Source organism: Paracoccidioides brasiliensis, assembly GCF_000150735.1.
Source record: "Paracoccidioides brasiliensis Pb18 unplaced genomic scaffold supercont2.2, whole genome shotgun sequence".
NCBI lineage: Eukaryota > Fungi > Ascomycota > Eurotiomycetes > Onygenales > Ajellomycetaceae > Paracoccidioides > Paracoccidioides brasiliensis.
In genome coordinates, this window is record NW_011371359.1 from 3,208,543 (window position 1) to 3,229,663 (window position 21,121).

At 46.6% G+C, this 21,121-nt stretch overlaps 6 protein-coding genes across 6 annotated transcripts; 2 read left to right on the forward strand and 4 right to left on the reverse strand.

Annotated features, from left to right (window-relative positions):
* Positions 1 to 1,228: 1,228 nt before the first annotated feature.
* On the forward strand, positions 1,229 to 4,203 carry PADG_02204 (uncharacterized protein; the record flags this gene model as incomplete). Its single annotated transcript, XM_010758946.1, has 4 exons — positions 1,229 to 1,259; positions 1,373 to 2,144; positions 2,202 to 2,521; positions 2,603 to 4,203. The coding sequence occupies 4 exons, from the start codon at positions 1,229 to 1,231 to the stop codon at positions 4,201 to 4,203; spliced, it is 2,724 nt and encodes a 907-aa protein (XP_010757248.1).
* Positions 4,204 to 6,157: 1,954 nt separating this feature from the next.
* Positions 6,158 to 8,140, reverse strand: PADG_02205 (uncharacterized protein; the record flags this gene model as incomplete). The annotated part of the gene is made up of 5 exons (XM_010758947.1): positions 6,158 to 6,990; positions 7,082 to 7,496; positions 7,578 to 7,641; positions 7,731 to 7,873; positions 7,991 to 8,140. 5 exons carry the CDS (start codon positions 8,138 to 8,140, stop codon positions 6,158 to 6,160), a joined length of 1,605 nt encoding a protein of 534 aa, XP_010757249.1.
* A 936-nt stretch (positions 8,141 to 9,076) lies between these two features.
* Positions 9,077 to 10,557, reverse strand: PADG_02206 (uncharacterized protein; the record flags this gene model as incomplete). The annotated part of the gene is made up of 4 exons (XM_010759434.1): positions 9,077 to 9,370; positions 9,514 to 10,175; positions 10,289 to 10,356; positions 10,478 to 10,557. The coding sequence occupies 4 exons, from the start codon at positions 10,555 to 10,557 to the stop codon at positions 9,077 to 9,079; spliced, it is 1,104 nt and encodes a 367-aa protein (XP_010757736.1).
* A 1,208-nt stretch (positions 10,558 to 11,765) lies between these two features.
* PADG_02207 (uncharacterized protein) lies at positions 11,766 to 13,295 on the reverse strand (the record flags this gene model as incomplete). The annotated part of the gene is made up of 7 exons (XM_010758948.1): positions 11,766 to 11,973; positions 12,060 to 12,224; positions 12,302 to 12,359; positions 12,448 to 12,593; positions 12,676 to 12,785; positions 12,864 to 13,185; positions 13,213 to 13,295. The coding sequence occupies 7 exons, from the start codon at positions 13,293 to 13,295 to the stop codon at positions 11,766 to 11,768; spliced, it is 1,092 nt and encodes a 363-aa protein (XP_010757250.1).
* Positions 13,296 to 14,074: 779 nt separating this feature from the next.
* Positions 14,075 to 15,325, forward strand: PADG_02208 (pre-mRNA-splicing factor cwc2; the record flags this gene model as incomplete). The annotated part of the gene is made up of 1 exon (XM_010759435.1): positions 14,075 to 15,325. One exon carries the CDS (start codon positions 14,075 to 14,077, stop codon positions 15,323 to 15,325), a length of 1,251 nt encoding a protein of 416 aa, XP_010757737.1.
* Positions 15,326 to 15,466: 141 nt separating this feature from the next.
* Positions 15,467 to 20,658, reverse strand: PADG_02209 (PEK/GCN2 protein kinase; the record flags this gene model as incomplete). The annotated part of the gene is made up of 7 exons (XM_010758949.1): positions 15,467 to 15,780; positions 15,836 to 16,280; positions 16,367 to 16,794; positions 16,859 to 17,861; positions 17,938 to 18,267; positions 18,329 to 20,377; positions 20,461 to 20,658. The coding sequence occupies 7 exons, from the start codon at positions 20,656 to 20,658 to the stop codon at positions 15,467 to 15,469; spliced, it is 4,767 nt and encodes a 1,588-aa protein (XP_010757251.1).
* Between the last annotated feature and the right edge of the window lie 463 nt (positions 20,659 to 21,121).

Consider the following 21,121-nt stretch of genomic DNA (forward strand, 5'->3'; position numbering starts at 1 on the left):
TGACTTCTAGAATGAGGGATAAGCTGAGAGAAACAGAGAATGCCAGATGCAGCGGTTGTTAGAGACGTCAATTCGTAAATGGCAGTAGAGTAGAGTGGTTGGCAGCGGTCAATGAAACTCACAGACGGAGCGAAGAAGGAATGCCAAAAAAAAGAAAAAAAAAAATCAACAACAGGAAAAGGGAGGGGAGGGGGGGGGGGGGGGGGTTAGTTTTGGTTGCTTGGTATTGGGGGGAGTTGGTTGGAATGGTGGAAAGGTGGAGGAGGTTTGAATGGTTGTTGGAAGGTTGGAGGTTCGGGACCGTTTTTATGCAAAGAGGAAGCGGGCGGAACCTAATAGCAGGGCAAGGTAATAATATATTGTCCCAGCTTCGGCTGCAAGATTTGACCGACCGACGTAACTAACTAGTTTGGCTCACTTAATCCAGCGTGTGCTGCTGACTCAGACAGTTGGTTGTTGCAGGTTTTAACTCACTCACTAATAATTAGTTAGTAGTTATGTGTGTGTGTTGCTCTTTTCCCAATCTTGTGGCAGTTTCACGTGATGGAGTCATTTACCTGCGAGACTTTGGCCATTTTGTTGAGGAGCTTCTGTTTACTGGGGTTGCGTTTTTGACTTGTTTGCTCCACAAGGCTACTAGTTAGTAATGAACTCTGCATATAATTAGTAACCCAACTGGTTAACTACGTTTAAGTAGTTAGTTAGTTATAACTAGTTAACTAACTAACTAATAGTTTAATGTTAACTATTCTTAGTTTATTTGTTATCCTGCATTCAACTGCCAGTTGACTGACTTTGACTAGTCCAACTACAGATGCGATGATATAAGCACACTATGCTCAAAGCAGCCACAACACACAAGCCTGGAAGCCTCTGCGTTTCCCCATCAACAACAACATTTGTTTACAACAACCAGCCCTCATCCTCCTGCACCGCACAACCTCCATCCAACCACCCGACAAAGATGACCACCACCATGATAACACCGCCTCCAGACAACAAGAATCCTCTAGCCTGATTAGCTTCGTCTACACATTCCCGCTGATTGCTCTCCTGAAGTTCATTCCGCCACAGTTACCTGCTCCCGGAATTGGCCTTCACAGCACCTCGTTTGTCTGTTCCAGCCTCTATTATCGTAACTAGTGTCCGCAAAGAATATCCATAATTCCAAACCAAGACCCCACAGCAAACTGGCTCTTTGTTAGTAGTCAGTCAATACGTTTTGAATATGGACCATCCAGACGTGGCTCCCGATATTGGTATGTATCTCCCGATGTCGGGCTGCTTGCTCCTGACCGGCTGCCCAGTGTTTGCGGAGTATTTTTCGTCGCAATTCTCGGCTAAATATATTGCTTTGATATTCTTGCCCCAGGACGCCATCCTTTGCAAACCTCCAATATCTTGCCGCAGAACCCACAGCACCAGTCACGCATCCGCCCGAAAGCAGCAGAGCCATTGCGATCAAGCTCGAACATCACTGTGCCCAGAAGCAGAAGGCCCTCGAGATCGCGAGGTTCGACTGCGAGCATCCACTCCAACACCACCCAATCCCAATATCACCCTGACCATTATGTCCCCACGACATACCCATCCTATATGCAACCAGATAATGGCACAAATCAGCAAATGTATCCTTCGAACCCAGAGGAGATGATTATCCGCTTTGGAGCCCAGCTGGCCAATACTTCTTCTTCTCATCATGGTACTGCTCTTGACCCAATTGTTATTGACCCAAATTTGCAAGCATACGCTGCTGCTGCTGAAGCCCTCGTGTTCGAAACTAACTTCGCGTATCAAGGCCCCGACCTTCAACTCCATGGTCTCCCTATTCATGGCCCATCAGCAGAGCTACCCCCGAACGGTGTCACGGGCGATGTTCATCCCGATCACAGCCACTACCCTCCCCTGTATGATGGCGTTGAGAATCAGATCCCAGACCATCTGATGCCCGATAACGATGTCTCAGAATCTGGCCCCCGGAAGCGGAGAAGCTCCACAACAACGCTCGCGAACGATAATGAGCTGCGTCGCTTGCTGCGTCAATATGATGGATATTCGCTGCGCCAGATGGCTGCTGAAGTGCAAAAGCATGACGGCGCGGGAGGAAAGGCCGAGAAAGTTAAACAGGTCTTTGCTATGATATGGTAAACATCGGAAAAGAAAAACGGACATTTCATCTAATGCTGACCAAACTCACTTAGGTTAAGAGAGAACTGCCAGAAAAGCACAAAATCTGTTCGTCGGGACCGCGTATACTGTTCTTACGCAGAACAGTGCGGCACTGAGAGAGTTTCGGTCCTGAACCCAGCTTCCTTTGGCAAACTTGTTCGCATCATCTTTCCAAATGTCCAAACTCGGCGACTGGGAGTCCGTGGGGAATCTAAATACCATTATGTTGATATGTCTCTTCGAGAGCAGGATCGCAGACCTGCTGTAGATATTCTAGGCAACAATGCTGGAGCTACTAGTGTTGCCCAGCAAAACGTTTCCAACGGCAACATCAATGGAGCCCAAGACAGGTGTGAATAGCTTCTTTATTTATTTTCTCTTTGAATCAGCAGACTAACAAAACCCTGTGGTTCCTCACAGCCCCAGGCTACAGCGACAAATCCACCACACTCAAACAGCACTACTTCCTCTGAACCTAATATTCAGGGTAACATCACTACAAACACGTCCTCAAATCTTGTGACCATGTCATCAGAAGATAATTCGCTTGTTGAGACTCATCAAGTGATAGATAACCTGCTTCACTTCAATCATCCAAATGAGCCTGTACCGGTGGAGAGCGCGCTCTTTAAGCTTCCCAGTATACATGGATACCTACCCTCACATGCCGATAGTGCAAATGCTGAAGCTCTTGAGGCTCTATATCGCTCCCACTGCATATCAGTCATCGACAGCTTTCGCTTTTGTAAAGAGAAAAATTTCTTACGCCACTTTTCTTCCTTCCAAGGCACACTCACCGTTCCCGTTCACAAGGTCCTAACTCTCCCAGAGGTTGCTCCTTGGATTAGAGAGTGTGATTGGCTGATGTACAAGAAGATGATTGCGTTTGTAGCACCCTTAACCACTCAGGTCGTCCCGGAGCCGGTGCTGAATGCTTTCAAGTCCATTTCCAAAGGACTAGTTACATATGTTCAAAAGTCTATGAAATCTCATCCAGACCATGTGGCAGAGGCTAGACTTAGTCCGGCACGCGTATTCTGCCATCTCCTGAAACGGATGTTAGACGTCAACCAGTCCGCGATTGCAGCCTCTGCATGGCTTTCACATGCCGACAATAGAACGAGAATGTGGCAGGATTTCGTGTCGTATATTGACCCGGTCGAGATTGCTGCCAAAGCAAAAATCCCGTCTTGTTCCCTAGCAGGGGTAGTGAGTCTCATGAAACATCAGATAAAGGCATTGGTTGCTCCTGTCGAGGATAACGACGAATCCCCCGACGATGTGCAACTGTACGATGAGCAACTTGGGTTTCAGAAATTTTCCTATTCATCCTCGGATGAAGGTAAATATTCGCAATTCCCCGATCGATGGATCGCGTTCATTTTAAACCTGCCACTCCTCTTCCCCAATCATCGACCGCAGTGCATCATCGACAAGGCAGATGCCGTGTGGACGCTCTTGCTTCATGGACTTACTCTTGGTGGCGCACAGAGCTTCAGCGCGTGGTGGATGACCAAGGTGTTCTTTCTGGAGATGATGTGGTGGCAGGCTGAGAGGGCTGGATTCATGAGTTCCACCTCACAGGCGTTGCTGGAGTTGTCATTCGTACAGGGAGTTAGCTATGCTACAGCACCAGCGCCAGCACCAGCACCTTCAGCCCAGCGGTCGCATACGGCACAACCGGGGACGGGGTCAGCTAATTCTGCTTCAAATTCATCAGCGCAGGGAGGGGGAGAAGGGTCAGCACAACTTACGAACATATCCCCGATAGCTCAGGCCAATGAGACTCCATCGTCGATGTCTCCAGCCGCTAGTTCTGGGAATGAAGAGAGTTCGATTACGGTTGAGAATGCGAATGGGAATGCGAATGTGAATCCTAGTATTTCTCCTTCTGGTGGTGCTAACTTGAACAGCAACCATGACGATAGTGCGATTGATTTGGATGATGATCCTGCGTCGGTTACTGAAAGCAAATATGGAGATATCACAGCGTCTGATCCGGCTGATGAGGAGGGACAGGTTGTTGTTGTATAGGTACAACAACTTAGCTTATCCTTTCTGGACATATTTTCTTTTTTGTTTGTTTTGTTTACGTGATTTACGATATCCGTTTTTATGCCCGGTTTGACAACACCAACTTGTTTCCCCCGCTCTCGATGGTACATATAGCCCTGTGAACATGCACAATTTCTGTAAGATTTCCCCCTACCTCTTTGCTTGTTTTGCATTCCTGTATTTTCTTGGCTTGCTTCGAATGTTGTACTGTCTTCATTCTCGCTTTGGGTTGATTCGAAGGAAAGGTCTTTGGAAAATTCAACAAACGAGATATCCCGACGTGGGGGACCCGGAGATGTTGGGACTCGATTACCAGATGATTCAAAACCACCCTTCCATCGGCACCGTGTCAGGATGATTTTGTCCAAAGCTTTCATTTCCCGTCAAATCTATCGCTGGTCTTCTGTTATTTCGTGCCCCCCTTTACTTTCGATACTCCTTGCTTCAGGATGCTGGATTCTTACACCAACGGTAATTCATAATTTGCAAGCGTCTGGTTTTGATACTCTTGGTTGGTTTACTTTCTTTTCACGTTCAGCGGAGCTGCCTTTTCTTGCATAATTTCTTTCTGAATTATGACACGCTTGATATCCATGATTCTGGGTTATGTTAATTTTTGTTGTCGTGCCGTACCTTTATACACGTTCTTCCTCCTTTCCCTGTTACCTTACCACCAAACTTATCCCTTTAATGTCCCTGTCTTGTTTAATATGAATGCCCCTTCTATGTGTGTCCCATTTTTGCCTCATGCTGATGAAATAATGCCATCTGTCACTTTTTCCTGTCTAATTTGTCCTGCTTCCCTTTTCACTTTTAAGTGTTTGCTGCTCGAATCTGCTCGAATCTGCCCATCACTTGAAGAGTTTTTTTTCTAAGCCCCCCTAGTGCCCTTGCATGTTTTTATGTTTGGTATTTGTTTTCTTTTACTTTCTTCTTTGCATCTATATATCCATGCTTGCCCGGTGAACAGAAATACATCATGTCTTCTCATGTCCACAATCTTCCCATTTGGAGCATCCTCCTTAGCTCCAGGGGGTTCTTTGTACCTTTCTTGTCTGTCCTTGCTATACATGACTTTCCTAATTTCATGTACATGCCATTTGTTCTCTGGCATTGTGGCCGATGTGTTGCCCTGTTGGTGGGTTTGCAGTGTGATTTTCCTTTTTTGTCTTTTTTTTGCTTGGGATTCCAAGAATATGCGGGTTGGCAAAGCACGGCTTTCATTTTTAATTTTACGCACAAAGGAGTAAAAAAAGAAGGATAATGGCTGGTGGTGTTTGTTGGCTTTTGATTCTTTTATCCCTCATTTTTTGTTTCAAACATTTATTGCCTTTGGGTATGATGGATGAAACAAAAATTGAGGGATGACTGGTGTTGGCAGGGTTGTTTTCAAACAGATGTATCTTACTACAAGTTCATTCTGTCCTCTACTTTCTAACGAGCAGGTACTGATGCCTTTTCAGCCAGCGATGATATGAGTTGGCGGGTACGCACTTGATATGTATGTGTACAATGAGATGTCTAACTGAGACAAACTTTTGCACCCTCAGGTTCGTATGGGCTGAGGTTTTTGGTGCAACTTTTGTTCTGTATGGGTTGAGATGGAGTAATCAAGGTCCATGTATTTATTATCTGTACGTGTAAAGATAGGAGATTGCAGCCCATTTAGTTTTTCAACAAATTTCTCTTTAAAAATTTGTGTGTCGAGGGGAGAGTGAGTGTTTCTTCATAATATACATCTATAGATGACGTCTGCTTGGTCGAGCAGGAGACAATTTAAGGGGGGGGAATAAGAAGGATAAATCTCTCGAAGAAAATGTATATACATATATACACATCCTTTTTTCACTTACCTCTCTTCAACCGATACACGACTAGCTCTGCCCTCGAATCCACCAAGATAACATCTCATCCTATTCTTTCCCAATGAGACTCACTCCCTCTTCTCCCTCCCTCCCCTCAAACCACGTTCCCTCCCCCTCCCCCACGCAACAGCCCTCAACTTCCCCACCACCCACAAAAACCCAAGAAACACCACAACCATAGTCCCTATCTCAATCCCCCACACATCCCAAGCACCTCGAATCTTCAACACTGGCACCGTAATCTTCTCAACCATCGAACCCGCACCTCCACCCGCACCGCTCCCCTGCGCAGACGGGTCAGGGTGGAAATGGTAATACAGCGTGTTGGGCGCGAAGAGGTCATCCCAGCCCAACCTCACTCTGTCAAAGGGGTTACGGCCCATTTTCATACCTTCGTTCGCACATGCCCAGAAGACGACGGGCCAGGGCATGCTGATGTTTCGGTACCCGCCGGGAGAGGTGGGGAGGTAGCGGAGGTGTAAGGGGATGGAGATTTGCCAGGTATCCTTGTCGTTTGTGTTTGCCTTGTCGTTACCTTTCGGCGTGGCGAGTTCGAGCAGTACACTAGATCCCCAACGCTTCGTTAACCAGTCTGGGGCTTCGAGGTCTGTTTCACCGGCGATGGCGTGGAGGGAGAGGAGGTTGTGTGAGTGTAGGAAGAGCGGGTCTTTGGTGGACAGTTGGTATTTATCGGCGAAGAGGGGGGAGGGGAGGGTTAAGTAGGTATATAGCGAGCATTCAACCGAGGGGGGGAGGCGCTCGGGTAGGGATGTTAGGGATGACCGGGGGAGGGAGAGGTGGAGGGTTGGGTGGAGGCCTGTTGGCTTTGGGAAGGTGATTGTGTATTTTGAGGAGAGGGGGAGGGGGTGGTGGCGCGATGGGTAGGAGAAGAGGGTGGGACCTATTTATGTGTATCATAATATAAGTCAGTAAGAGGGGGGTAGAAAAGGGGGACGCGGGTGGAGTGGTGGCTGAGACGGTAAAATGCGTACTTAATTTCGTATCCTCGCCAACGACAGCCAGGAAGCCTCCCATGGAGAGCTCATGTGGCTCTCTTGGATTTTCCATCGCTAATATCCCTATCTCTACTCTGTCCGTGCTTTTCTTGAGTTTATGTATTGTCTCCGACCATCCACCTTTCTGGGAAGGTTTGGACCAGTACGCCGCCACTGAAAAGCTATGCGTGGAACTTTGATAGTCGATATCCAAGGAATCCACGGAAAGCAGGGAGCTTGCATGCGATTGGCAGTTGGCATATGCATCTGTGTTGCGATCCCCATACGCCGGGCAGAGCTTCTGCTGGATGAACGTAACAAGCTCGCTAAGGGACGGGAGCAGTTGGTGGAACTGGAGAGAGGGAGTTGAGGAGGATCTTACAGCTAGGACTGGCGGCGGTATGAATGACGTCTGTTTTTCCACAGTTAATCAGGAAACTGCCGTTGGCTTTCCTTCTGGGTTGGTGTAATTGAGGAGTAATGTCCGTTTTACCTCTGGGAGTTCGCATTCCAGGCCATCGTCAAACATCTTGCGTAGTAATGGACAGAGGAGTGAACTGGTTGGGCTTCATTTCAGAGAATAAGCACGGCTTCATAGAACTGGATACAGCAATGGTTCAAGTATGATCAAGAAATCAACACATACGAAGGGAGTTCCTGGGAGATTGGCGAGTAGAAGACGTGCAGCCCTGGTGATACTCTGCTTGTAAATGGTGGTAGGGCGTCGTAAACATGGTCCGATGCCCAACGAATATGTAGCTCGTGGCATCGTTTCAAGACTTGCCAAAGCTGTAGTAGAAAACGAATTTACTCAATTCGTTAGTAACGAGATGGGACACAAAAATGTGTCAACAATTCTTTTACTTATAGACATCTGCAATTGGTAATGAAGAATGCTTAACTTACTTCCTGTGGGAGATCATTGAAGCTGAATGTAGTTCTGTCCTCCCGGGGACCGTGAAGTGACCGGACAGATATCGAGTCATTGTTCACGGTTATTTGCTCCGGGTTAAATTGCCCTTCAGCTTCATATAAGAATGTTATTCTTTCTTTCATTTTTGAGGACTTGGAGGGGGTTTGTTAAAACGTTGTCCGTTTCTTGTTCAATGTTCAGGTTTGGAGCTTGGAAGAAGTTTGAGGTTGAAGCTGCGCGCCCGATCAGGAATGGCGCCAGTCAGCATCTATTAATAACTACGCCAGGCGATGTTGCAGGAAGTACAGTTGTAAGCAGAATAGTTATTGGTTCAGCATCCCCTCCCTATAATCTTTTTAAATGTATATAATATTTAATTCAAGTGGTAACTAAGCTAAAAGCTTTTTCTTTTTCTTTTTTGCTTTTTTAAAAAAATAAATAAATAAATAATTTGTTCCAACATGAAAACGATCTTTCGTGCCCATCCACGGGGAAAGAAAAGCAGAGGGGAGTGAAGGGGGCGGAGGAAAAAAAAAGGAAAAAAAAGGAAAAAAAGGGTACAACGAATCGAACCATAAGAGGCATATGAAGTCACTTATACTCCGTATAAGTTTTTGTTTTAAAAGTAACAATTGAGAGAAGATGGGAACAGGTAGTAAAAGAGGCGTGAGGGGAGAAGCGTACGTTAACATGCTTATTCGCATGCGAAGATAAATAACAATATCCCACACCGGTAGTTAATGCGGAACTCTATGCCCATAGCAGTTGACAAAGGAAAATATTAAATTAAATTAAAAAAAAAAAAAAAAAAAAAAAGGTAAACCAAGAAAGCAGATGAAAAGATCAATAAGAATGGAGAGCGGAAGGAAAGCGTCAAAGCGTGTCCCATCGTATGCGTACGTCAATGCCTTATCACCAACCTTATCACCAAAACATAAACAGATATCCCCAATTTCATGATTCACACTCGAGGACGAGGAGTCCTCAAAATAAAAATAGAAGGCACAAAAACGGAAAACGTGACAATGACTAAGTCCGGATCCAATTCAATCGGCCTCTCCTCCCAGTTCAAAACCTTATTACAAGATCTCCTTCAATTTCGACTTCTGCGCCGCCGTCAACGTCGTTGGGAACTTAACCTTAACTTTGACGATCATATCCCCGCGTTGCCCGGCAAATTTCGACTTGGGCATGCCTAGCGATGGGAACCGTTCTTCGAAACCTGGCGATGTGGGCCCCGATCCTGATACACGGAGTTGCTTGCCGTCGATAGTGGTGACGGTGCGGCTCCAACCAGTCAGAGCTTCTTTTAGAGGGATTTCGATGACTGTTGTGAGATCGTCTCCGTCACGATTGAAGGTTGGGTGTTCTTTCTGATGGGGTGGATTGAGGAGTTAGTAAATAAATAGAATAGAATAGTCGTGAGGCGCGGCAGATAGGAAGGATCATAATTGACAAGACTAGTTGTGTGGGGGGTATGGGTATGGGTATGGTTGTATTGTATGGGGAAACTCACCTCAGTAATGATGAAATGTAGATCCTGAGTGCCCCCCTCCTCCTGATCCCCGACACCCGTGTACTTGATCTTACTCCCCGCTTTCAACCCAGGCTTAACATCAAACTCCAAAATTTTATCCTCAACGTATCTCTTCCCCGTCACCTCATCAAACGTCTTCCTCTTAATCTTCATCCGCTTATGCACACCCGTAAACAACTCCTCCAATGTAAGTGGCAACGGCTTCTCCACAGTCGTAACCTCCGGCGTCGGCGGCCTGCGATGCGCCCCATTCGGAGCCGCGTTCCGTCTCGCTCCTCCACCAGAACCACCACCCCTCGCAGCACCACCTAGACCACCCAGGAACGAAAACAGGTCGTCGTCCTCCATCCCCGCCCCGCCAGATCTGGCAAAGTTCGAAAAGATGTCGTTTGGGTTGCTAAATCTAAAACCACCTGGTCCGCCGCTGGTGGAGAAGTGGAATGTTTGTGCGCCACCCGGCATACCTCCAAAGGCCTGGAAGCCGCCGGGCATCCCACCGAAAGGCATGCCGCCTGGTCCGCCACCGCTGGCTCCGGGATGGGGCTCTGCTGTGCCCCCGCGCAATAGGAATTCAAGGCCATATTGGTCGTAGACTTTTCGTTTTTCGGGGTCCGAAAGGACTTCGTATGCTTGAGATACCTCTTTGATTTTATAATTGTCAGCCATCTTTATGTTGTCCTTCTTTCTTTTTACATTTCTGGTGGTTTTCTTAGAAAGCCTCTTCTCGCTGGAGCTTGGGTGCTGAATTTATTACCTTTAAACTTCTCCCCGGCTGCTGGGTTATTCTTATTTTTATCTGGGTGGAATTTCAGTGCCGCTTTCCTGTAGTTATTGTGCTTGAGAGTCAGCAGCAATGATCACCGAATTATCAAGTATGATGTATAGAACGAACAGCTAAATCGGACGGAGGCATTAAAATGCTTGTAAGAAAAGAAACGCATACTTGTAGGCCCTCTTAATCTCATCCTGAGTAGCTGTTGGCGAAATGCTCAACGAGTCGTATAGTCTCGTCTCTACAACCATGTTGAGCTATAATAACTGATGACGAGTGAGGTTGTAGGAGGGGGGTGTATATCGTATTTTATACAGGAGGCGGGGGGGGTATCGACAGAGTGGAAGAGCCGGAACGAGAGACGGGAGAATGCAAGATGACTGGGTCGAAAGGGAGGACTGAAAGACTGATTGACGGTGTGCGCAGGCTGGCAGGTTGCTTATATTCGTATATACGATTGGTTGTCTCCTGAGTGGCGGGAAGTTGAGAGCAAGAGGAGTGTCATAGGCCTATATATGGGCCGTCCAGCGCTGAGTCTATACGAAGTTAGAAGGAAGAAAGATGGAAAGCATAGAGGGGACAGGACTGACACAGCTACGACCGTGCGTAGACAATGTATCAACAAATGGGTGTTGTGTGCACTGTACCTATACGCTACCGTTGCGCTGTGAAGGTTGTGGGTGTAAAATAGGTGATATGATGCCTTGGATGTTAGTCAGAAGTGGATGGTTGGATGCGGGTGGGTTTCTGCGTGGATTAACGTTATTCAGGAAAGACACAATACCCCAAAGGGAACTGTCCAAGCATGTCTCTGGGTTCCTTGGGGCTTTGCTGTCGAATATACTGGCGAATCCTGTTGTTTTCTTCCAAGGGATTGTCTCCACTGAGGAAAACTAGTGATCTGGTTCTTTTCTTGTTCTTCAGCCGGGCCAGGATTTTGGTTGCATCATTGACATGGGCTGAACAACCCAATTCAGCGGAAGCTTCGAGAAGCTTCGATGTAAGCGGGGGGCTATCTGCCCGTTGGATTCAGGGGTAGTTAAGATATTATCTTTCCACTTGCATCTAGAAGAAGCAATCTCCAACTGATCTTCCCTCTTAACATGCTGCTGATCTTTTACGTATGCTCTCTGTCTGGCCGATGTTGATGATGATGTTAATAATAGACGGCGAATGTCTCTGTTCTCGCCCCAGCCCTAATCAGAAGCCCTAATCGGCCCGATGCGGAGGATTACCTCAACCTCAAGCGAATTGAGGAATTGTTGCCCAATGGTGATATGGAGAAGAGCTACGAAGTACCGTACATGAACACAATATGGATGTCAATATTTATTTTGCCTTGGCGGCGGTCAAAGTTAACCAGCCAATTCATCCAATGGTTAGTAGTTATTTGTGGCTGCAGCATCTATGAACCCGAAACCGCAGACATAGGGTAGGTAACTATAATTTTGACTGATCCTCACTTCGTCGCTATCGACACCACATCCTCATCCGCAACTACATGCCCCAACCCCACCCGCTGCGGCACATGTCGCGCACTGGCGCCCCAAACCAACGCATACTTAAAATTATCCTTCAGCGTCCGATGGATCCGGTCACATACATCCTCAATCGTAGCGTTGTTTCGGACAATTAGCGCCTCGGAAAAATCAGGGTCGACTCCCTTCCTGTTCATGTTCATTAACAATGTCCATCTTATTTCATCGCTAAAAGTGACGAGGCAAGCAACGTGTATGTATAGGGGGTAACTTACCGTTTGGTGTATACCCGCATCAGCTGCAGTTCCTTCCAGCACCGATCAATGACATCTCGAATGCCCAGGTCTAGTTCGCAGCTCATGACGCACGTATTAGGCTCCCGTGCGAGCTTGTCTAGGAAATCTAAACTGATGCTGTCTATTTTGTTGTAGACGTAGAGACTTTTGGGGGAGGGCAGGTGGGTTAGAAGAACGACATGTATAGGCCGCAGTGAAAAAGGATACAAATGAATACTTACCATTTAATATATTTCCTATGGTCTCTCATAATCACATCGATAAAATCATCAACCGTGGCTAAGAGATGTAAAAAATGTCATATGGTCAGTTCTCCCAAGTCTCAAGAATTAGGAGAAGAGAAACCTGCATTTCAGGACGAACGAACCATTCTCATCTCGTACTAAAACTTCACAGTTCAAAATCTTGTAGTCTCGTAAAATGTTGTAGAGCATCTTCTCATCAAGCTTTTTAGGCGGCGACTGGAATGTGATTTTCATTCCACCTGCCTTTTTCACTTTTAAGTAGATATTGCTGTCAAAAATATACGTATCCCACACATCAGCATATCTTTGAAAAATGTAAACTAGGAGCACCAGTTTAATGAACAGCTTACGGAGGGTCTCTATTCAACCGAATTCCAACAGCCTCTAATTCAGCTTCCAGGAGAGCCCGTTGCTCAGCGCGTTTTGTAGCATCAAGTATCATCATGATTAGATCGCTAGTCTAAAAGTTGAGATTTGTTAGAACACCCACATAGGAATAACAAGGAACTAGAAGAAAAGAAGCCGGATACACTCAGACCTTAGCCGCAGATATAACCTGCCTCCCCCTCCCCTTCCCCTCCGCAGCACCCTCAATAATACCCGGCAAATCGAGAATTTGGATTTCAGCACCCCCATACTCCAAAACGCCAGGGATCGCTGTGAGCGTGGTGAAAGAGTACGCTGCAACCTCGCTTTTTGTCTTTGTAATCTTTGATAAAAGGGTTGACTTGCCCACTGATGGGAATCCCACGAGTGATATTCGTGCATCGCCACTTTTGCTCACATCAAATCCGGAGCCACCACCAGATCCAGCTCCGGCTGTGGGCTCGAGAAGTTGTGCTCGCAATCGCGCGAGTTTTCTAGCGTTTTTGTGAGGGTTAGTCTACACGTTATGGACGATATGCCCTGGTGGTTTTTGTGGCTTGTCGTATGTATAGAACGCAGATAAGCCGCCTCTATAGGCTTCCATGATAAGACACATCTCATTTCAGGCTGCCTCGACATAATAGATTTGATCCCTCTTGTCTGGGGCAAAAAGTGTAAATAGGGAATTTTATCCCTATGGAGGTCTTCACAGTATCAAACTGAACAGCGCCCCCCAGCAAAATGAACTGAGGATGAGATATAGCCTCCTGTATACGAAACATACCCTTTGAGTAGACCTAGATGATACTCTAGAAAGCAACTTTGGTATTAACACTGTTCAAACTGAGAGATAATTAATTAAGTGGAAATCTTTCACGAACCCGTCGCCTTATTCTCTGTTCAAAAAGAGTTAGCATCGTAGAATCTTCTGAGTTTGTCTAGATAGAGAACAGTACTCACTCTGCGTCCTGCGCATTTCCTCCTCGATCCTATACAACACAAACACCACTTAGATATGACCATAGAGCTCAGAGATTGAGGGGAAATTTCAATGTCTCTCACTCTTTAATTTTCTCCGTGATGTTCACCATTTTGGCTGCTGGTCACCCCCTCTTGGGTGTAAAAGAACTCCCAAAGAAACGAAAAATAATGATATATTTTTAGAAGAAAATGGATCTTGAGAAAAGGAAGTTCTCCAGCACAGCTAAGATGTAAGCAAGTATATAGATAACTCTCGCTTCTCCCTAGTTTTGACTTGCGCCGGACAAGGGAGGTCGAACTGTGATTACGTAATCTACATTTTATCTCTCCCAAGCTCATTACGAACAAAGAGCATGCATCGTCAACAACTTCATCAAGGAACACACCAGCTCCCCTCCAGCCATGGCAGAAGTAGTTTCCATACAAAGACCTACAGCTCCCTCCGCCTCCCCCTCACCGGACACAGCGACACAAGGAGGAGAAGTTTCTGCTCCCTCCACTGAACTCACCCTCTCCAATGCCGCAGACACCTCTCTTTCTGCTACCACCACAGATCAAGCAGACCCCGAAAAGAAGACAAAAAAGATAATTCGCCGAAAACGAAGGCCAGCTCGTCCACAAGTCGATCCAGCCACAGTAAAATCCGAACCTCCTCCCCAAACAGGCACAATCTTCAACATCTGGTATAACAAATGGTCCGGTGGCGATCGCGAGGACAAATACCTCGCAAAACACCATGCGCCCTCGCGCTGCAACATCGCCCGTGACAGCGGATATACACGCGCCGATAAAGTCGCCGGCTCATACTTTTGTCTCTTCTTCGCGCGGGGGCTATGTCCCAAGGGTCACGAGTGTGAATTTCTACATCGTCTACCAGGCCTGCATGACCTGTTTAACCCCAACGTCGACTGCTTTGGACGCGACAAACACAGCGATTACAGAGATGACATGGGCGGCATTGGCAGCTTCATGCGGCAGAACAGAACGCTGTATGTCGGCCGCATACACGTTACGGATGACATTGAGGAAGTTGTTGCGAGGCACTTTGCGGAGTGGGGCCAGATGGAGCGGATTCGGGTGCTGAACTCTCGAGGGGTGGCGTTTGTGACGTATACAAACGAGGCGAATTCTCAATTTGCTAAGGAGGCGATGGCGCACCAGAGTCTGGATCATAATGAGGTACTGAATGTGCGGTGGGCGACGGTTGATCCCAATCCGTTGGCGCAGAAGAGGGATGCGCAGCGCATTGAGGAGCAGGCTGCGGAGGCGGTGAGGAAGGCCTTACCTGCGGAATTTGTAGCGGAGTTGGAAGGGAGGGATCCTGAGGCTAAGAAGCGGAAGAAGATTCAGGGGAGCTTTGGACTTAGTGGCTATGAGCCGCCCGATGAGGTTTGGTATGCGCATACGAGACAGCTGGAGCAAGCGGGCGAGATGCCGCAACTTGAAGCTTCAGCGGAGACTCGTTTGATCGGAAATGCCCCAGCAGCGGAACCGCAGCAGTCCGAGGGAAGTGGAGGAGGAGGTGGTATATTGTCTGGGTCAACTCTAAGTGCATTAAATGGGTTTACGGGCGGGGGGTTTACGACCAAACCATCTGCTCCAGCTTCCAGTGGTCCATTGGTAGCTTATGATAGTGATGACGATAGCGACTGATATATTAATTTAACAGGTTAGACTTTTGCAAATCCGTACTTGTACAATAGTATTTCTTATGGTTCAAAAAAAATTCAAAAAATATTTATCATGAAACCCATACATGCAAGTTCATATTCACATATTTATCTTTCATCTGGCTCATTTCTCATTACTGCGTGAGAGATCATAGTAGATACAACTACCAGTACGATAGTTGTAAATGAACGCATTCCGATAATTCTCTTTCCCATCTTGAGGATCCCGCCGTTCGTTAGCGAGGTCGTTAAGCAATTCATGGAGCTGGGCCATATATTTCCTCTCCGTCAACGGCCCGTTCTGTATAACCGTACGCCAGCTATCAGCGTCTGAAAGGCGCGTATGCCGTAGGACCTCCAAAACTTCGTCTCGGGTATCAATTGCCGCAATAGGCCCCTCGAGCGCTCTGTCCATTACGTTACGAGATTCACGAATGGCTAGAAATACCGTTAGACGTAAATCAAGCAACGGAAGGGGATAGAAGACGCTTACCAGTTTCAATGATGTTTCGCCTATTTGTTTTCTTATTCCGGTGCAACGCTGTCAAAATCCTTACATCTGGATCTTTTTCTCTGGTCGAAAAGCCGCACTCTTGGTGGTTCAAATGCTTTAGCGGTTTTCCAGTGCCCGTTTGATGCTCACGCTGATTACGTGCACCGATTTCGCCTCGAAGCCATCCCGCCAACTCAGAGCTTCTCACCTCAAACTCTTCTTTAGTGCTAATATGTTTAACCTTCAAACCTCTCTCCATGCTGTCCTGCTTGACGATCACGACCCAGCTGTGACTGTCATTTTTGTACCGTGAGAGGATTTCTTCCAGAGAGGAGGTGTCAACGGAAAGTTCAGCACTAATCCCATGTGCCCAAAGTTCTTGAATGACTCCAACACCAACGGTGCGAAGGACCGTTGCGTCGAAGCTAGCAACAAGGACATCACACTAGTCATTATTCCAGTCAGAAATAACAAAGTCAAGAATCCGAGAAAGACCACAACAAATTTTTAAAACTATATAGACCAACTTACCCGTCTCGACCGCCAAATTCCACTAATCTCTGCCTCTGCGTGTTTGAGGAAAGCTTTATTTGACCCTTTCAAATGGTTTGACATTGACAGACATAACTTTTCCCATCCAAGGTTGAATCCCACGGCATGACGCTGGGTACCATACAGAACTTTAGGGTGGAATTCTTGAATGAGACTGTCATATCTTCCTCCGGCTGCAAATACATCTCGCCTCTTTGTGTCGGAAACACATTGGAAGAGAATACTCCCCCGGAAAAATTTGTCGTTAAGGCTACTCAAGGGGTTCACGTAGATCTTTCTCTTAACGTGAAACCCTTTTAAATACGATACCACCGCGTTTAAGCGAGCGAATATTGGAGCGAGACGGTCTGCATACTCCGTTCCCTCCATAATCGCAAGAAGTCGTTTTAAGGCTTTATCTGGACTATCTGTTTCAATGGCATCAGCAAAAACGTCATTCATCTAATTAATGGTTGGCATATGGCCACAAACCTCGAAAGTCGAACCGGGTAAGATCATCAATAGACGTAGAGGCGATTCCGACAGCTGGAGAGCGAAGTTCACTTCGAATTTTCTGCATTGTATATGGTCCAACGTTCAACTTGCTGAGGATTTCCTTCACGACTGGTTTTTGCTGAGGACTGATTCGACAGAATACCATAATCGCGTCCAAGAGATCCGAATGATTAATGTGAAAACACATTGGCACAGACCGCAGTGACGGAAACTCATTCAGAATTTCGTCCATGACTTTCATGACCTCTGCCTCCTTTAACGTCAAATCTAGCGTGTTGTGAGATATCATGTCAAAGTCAACTTCTTGGTGGCAACGAGGCGCCCCTCCGTGTATGGACTCGCGGTAGACCGTTCCAAAAGTGAAAGTCTTCTCAATGGACGAGTCTAATCTAGAAATGGAACGTGCGTTTGGAAGAGTAAGATCGTATGGCAGTTGAACTAGGTTCCCTGCAGGATCCAAAAGGCGAACAACACCAGAAGGGTAGTGCTCAGAGCGTGGAAATAACGAACTCCTCGTCGTCTCCACCGCCCCGTGCTTACGAAATATCGATGTCAATTTTTCCTTAACCAAGCTATGAAGCAATACCTCAGAAACTGGTGGTGTCCTACGAGAATCCATATCCCATGCGATATCTTCAAATTTTCTGGGGCGTTGGGAGAAAATGGCTGATAGGATTTTCTTGTAGTCCGGAGAGTTAGGGTCTGACAAAATTCCCATAATGGCTTTTCGAAACATTTCATCTTCAACTTGCAGCGGAATTTTCCCACTCTGGAGAAGCTCCGCTGCTGTCGGTCGTTCACTTGGACGATGGCTCAACAGTGATTCAATTATTTCACCTTGTACAGCCTTCTCAGGTAACTCAAAAGTTGCTGGAAGAGTGTGGACCTTTTCCCTAACTGCTTTTAAGGTGTGATCACGCTCCATGGCCGTCTTGAGAGGATGGCACATTTCGAAGAATATTATGCCAAGAGAGTACATCTACTCATATCAGTATCGAATGACTCCATTTAGGTATAATTGAATAGTACAACATCGACTCAAAAAAACCACTTACGTCAACTTTCTCATTGTAATGGTCAACTGACACAGATTTCATTTCTGGAGCGACGTAATACGTGGTTCCAATACTACGGGTATACTCGCCGCCGATATCTGTGGTGTTGGATGACCGAAATGCTGTTGTGAATTGACCGGTTGTAGCCAGACCGAAGTCGCCGATGCGGGGATTATTCGCAATATCAATAAATATATTATCTGGCTTTAGATCCCTATGAATTATACCATGACTATGGATATGGCTTAGCCCATCCAAGATCTGCCGAAATAATCTCCAAGAGGACTCAATATCGTCATGTAATCCGTTCCTGATTAAATCGCGAAGTGTCTAGTAAAACGGGGTTAGATCGTTGCTTTCATTATTCTTCAATTAGCGGTGGGGGACTTACGTGCTTCTCACAGTATTCCATCTGAATATAAAGAGTAGTGGTAACGTGTTGAAACGATGATCCGGACGTCCGCCGTTCGAGGTTTGGTCCCTCATCTGTTTTCGACGAGCTTTGTTGCCTTTGGTTCCCGAATTGCTCCGAATCCGCTTCAGCATCAGCATGTTCATCGCTGTCATATCCGAACTCGATCTCAGGATATCCTTTTGAGCTTATAAAGTCAAGTCCGCTTGTGCTATATCCAAATTCCACGCCGTTCCCAGAGTGATGCGGATTTTCTTCGGTAGACGATACCGCTTCCTCGTCAGCAGTATTATAGTCTCGCTCGAGCCAGGCAGTAAAATAACGGACGACATATGGATGATTGAGCCTGGAGAGCAACATAATTTCGGATAACGTGTCCTTCAGGGCAATTCCAGATTTGGAAGATATCTTCTTGATCGCGTAAAATCCTCCATCAAGCTTATTGCGTGCCTTCACTACTTGACCGAAGCCTCCCTTGCCCAAACGCCCGGCTTCATCAAAATCCTGTCCATACCGAGAAAACGAAGGCAAGACCCCATGAGAATCAAGCCGGGTCTGCCGTTGTAAAGGCTGTGAATTAGATGCGACAGACACGTCCACGAACGGAGCATCACTTCGAAAGAATTCGAAAGGTTTGATCTGAAACGCGGTTGGGCGTTTTTTGGGGTCAGGTTTGAAAATCTCTTTGAGAATTTCCTCTAAGGGAGTGGAAAGGTCTATCGCGTTCATAAGTGCATTTGCAGATGTATACCGCTGCATCACGTCCTTGCCAAAACTCATCTGGAGAAAAACTATTCCCAAATCCCACACATCAGTTTTGGTGCTCGGACTCGAACCTTCCTGTGTGAGTTCTGGTGGTATCCAGAACGGAGATTGCGAGGAAGCAAGGGTTCGTTTCGCTCCAGATGGGACTGGCAGAGATTCCTCTACGCCACTCAGGAGCTTGACTACGGTGCTGCTTGTCCGGTTTCTGAATAATAGCACTCTTCCACTGTGAACGTTACCGTGGACGATTCCATGTCGATGATAGAACTCTACCGCCTCAAGTAACTGGATCATCCAGGCCCTGGTAGTGTTATCAGCTACACTCCCGACAATGTCAAGGAGCTCTAAGAGCGACCCTTTGTTGGCATACTCAAAAAGGGTGTATATATGCCAGGTGCTCTCATGGGAAGCCTCTGTATCGATGGAACGATATATCTTAAACCCAATAAAATCAACTAGGTTCGGATGTCTAAGCCGTTTTAGGATTTCGAGCTTCTCTTCGCTAGACCTTATTTCTTGACGAAGGTCACGGTGGCCTGCGTCCTTCTCACGAAGAAATAACTCCTTGAGGACGAGCAATGGGGCACGAAATCCATCGCCAGAAGCTACGGGCCGCACCGTAAATGTCTCCTTGTGTGAGGAGCTTCCAATCAGCGTCTTCCCGACCACTGACCGGAAGTTAATGAGTCGTCCATTGGAGTCATTCATTACCAACGGAGGTTCGAACGAGACGGCACCAGAACTATCCTCAGATGGGCCAAGTGATTCAACTCCCTCAAGCATTCCCTTACTTCTCCGCCGCGAAGATTGTTCTTTGGCTCTTTGCCTCTGCTTGATTTTGCTCTCGAGTAGTATTTGTAAAGCTTTTTCTTCTTCCGCAGCGGCTTGTTCCTGCCTCCTCAGCTCTTCTTTCTTTCGTTCCTCGGCCTGTTGGATTGCTGCGGCTTCTTGGACTATACGCTCCTCTTCTAGACTTGGAATATCTTTGTCCTCGGCTTGGGACAATGCGACATCTTCAAGAATATTCTGGATTGATAACGCAAGTTCGTAAATCATTTCCGACCCAAGGAGAGTCTTGGGTTTCGTCTCAATAACATCCTTGATCCTAGATTTGGCTCCCTTCCGCAGGTCATCGAGGCCTTGGATAGCCAAGTTCGGTACTGTTTTTGGATATGTGGCAGGCAACGAAACGAACAGCTCAACTCGCACATCCGGGTTGGAGGACGCCCTTAGACATAATTTGAAAGATACTTCAGACGCTTGCTAGTTACCAGAACATGAGTACATCATTCACGTATATCTTTTAATACTCGTAAAACCAAACACATATACAGTACCGTACTTACATGCCAAGCTGCTTCTCGAACTTCTACATCGTTAAAGTCTGTTGAGTAGATTGAGCGCAAGGCATCTGCCTCATTCTTATGAATTTCTTTGTAATTAGTGGCAGGGAAAGCACCGGGGGTATCAGAAAGAATCTCCTTTTGCTCTACTTTTAGAGCGCCGTTCTTGTGGACATTGCTCTTCTTATGTTTGTGAGGCATGGCGGGCTTTATATATGAACGTAGTGTGCATTAGAAGGTGATCGTGATGCCTGTTGCTACCCGGTAAAAGTAAGCAACTAAGATGCAGCCGAAGCTGCAGCCCTCTACCTAGACATGGTTAAGATAAGAAATAAATTGTAAATTAAGAAGAAGATGATGTTGTCGCAGAAATATGAAGGCGAGCCGCAGGTCCAACGATGTGAAGGCGATCTGCTGGAACAACATTTTTCCGTTTCATAACCGGCAACCAAAATGTATGTAACCATGTACCCAGTGAAAAGAATCAGCAGGGTGTTCAGGATGAATAACAACTGACATATACCTCCTTTTAAGCCTGCAATTTCAGTTAATTGCAATCTCATATAGTACAGCACATACAGCATAGTTGTCCAGTCCAGATAAAGTCACTGTGGCTGATACCTGTGGCTGGTGAATTAGTTTTCTACGCTAGACCCAAAACAGC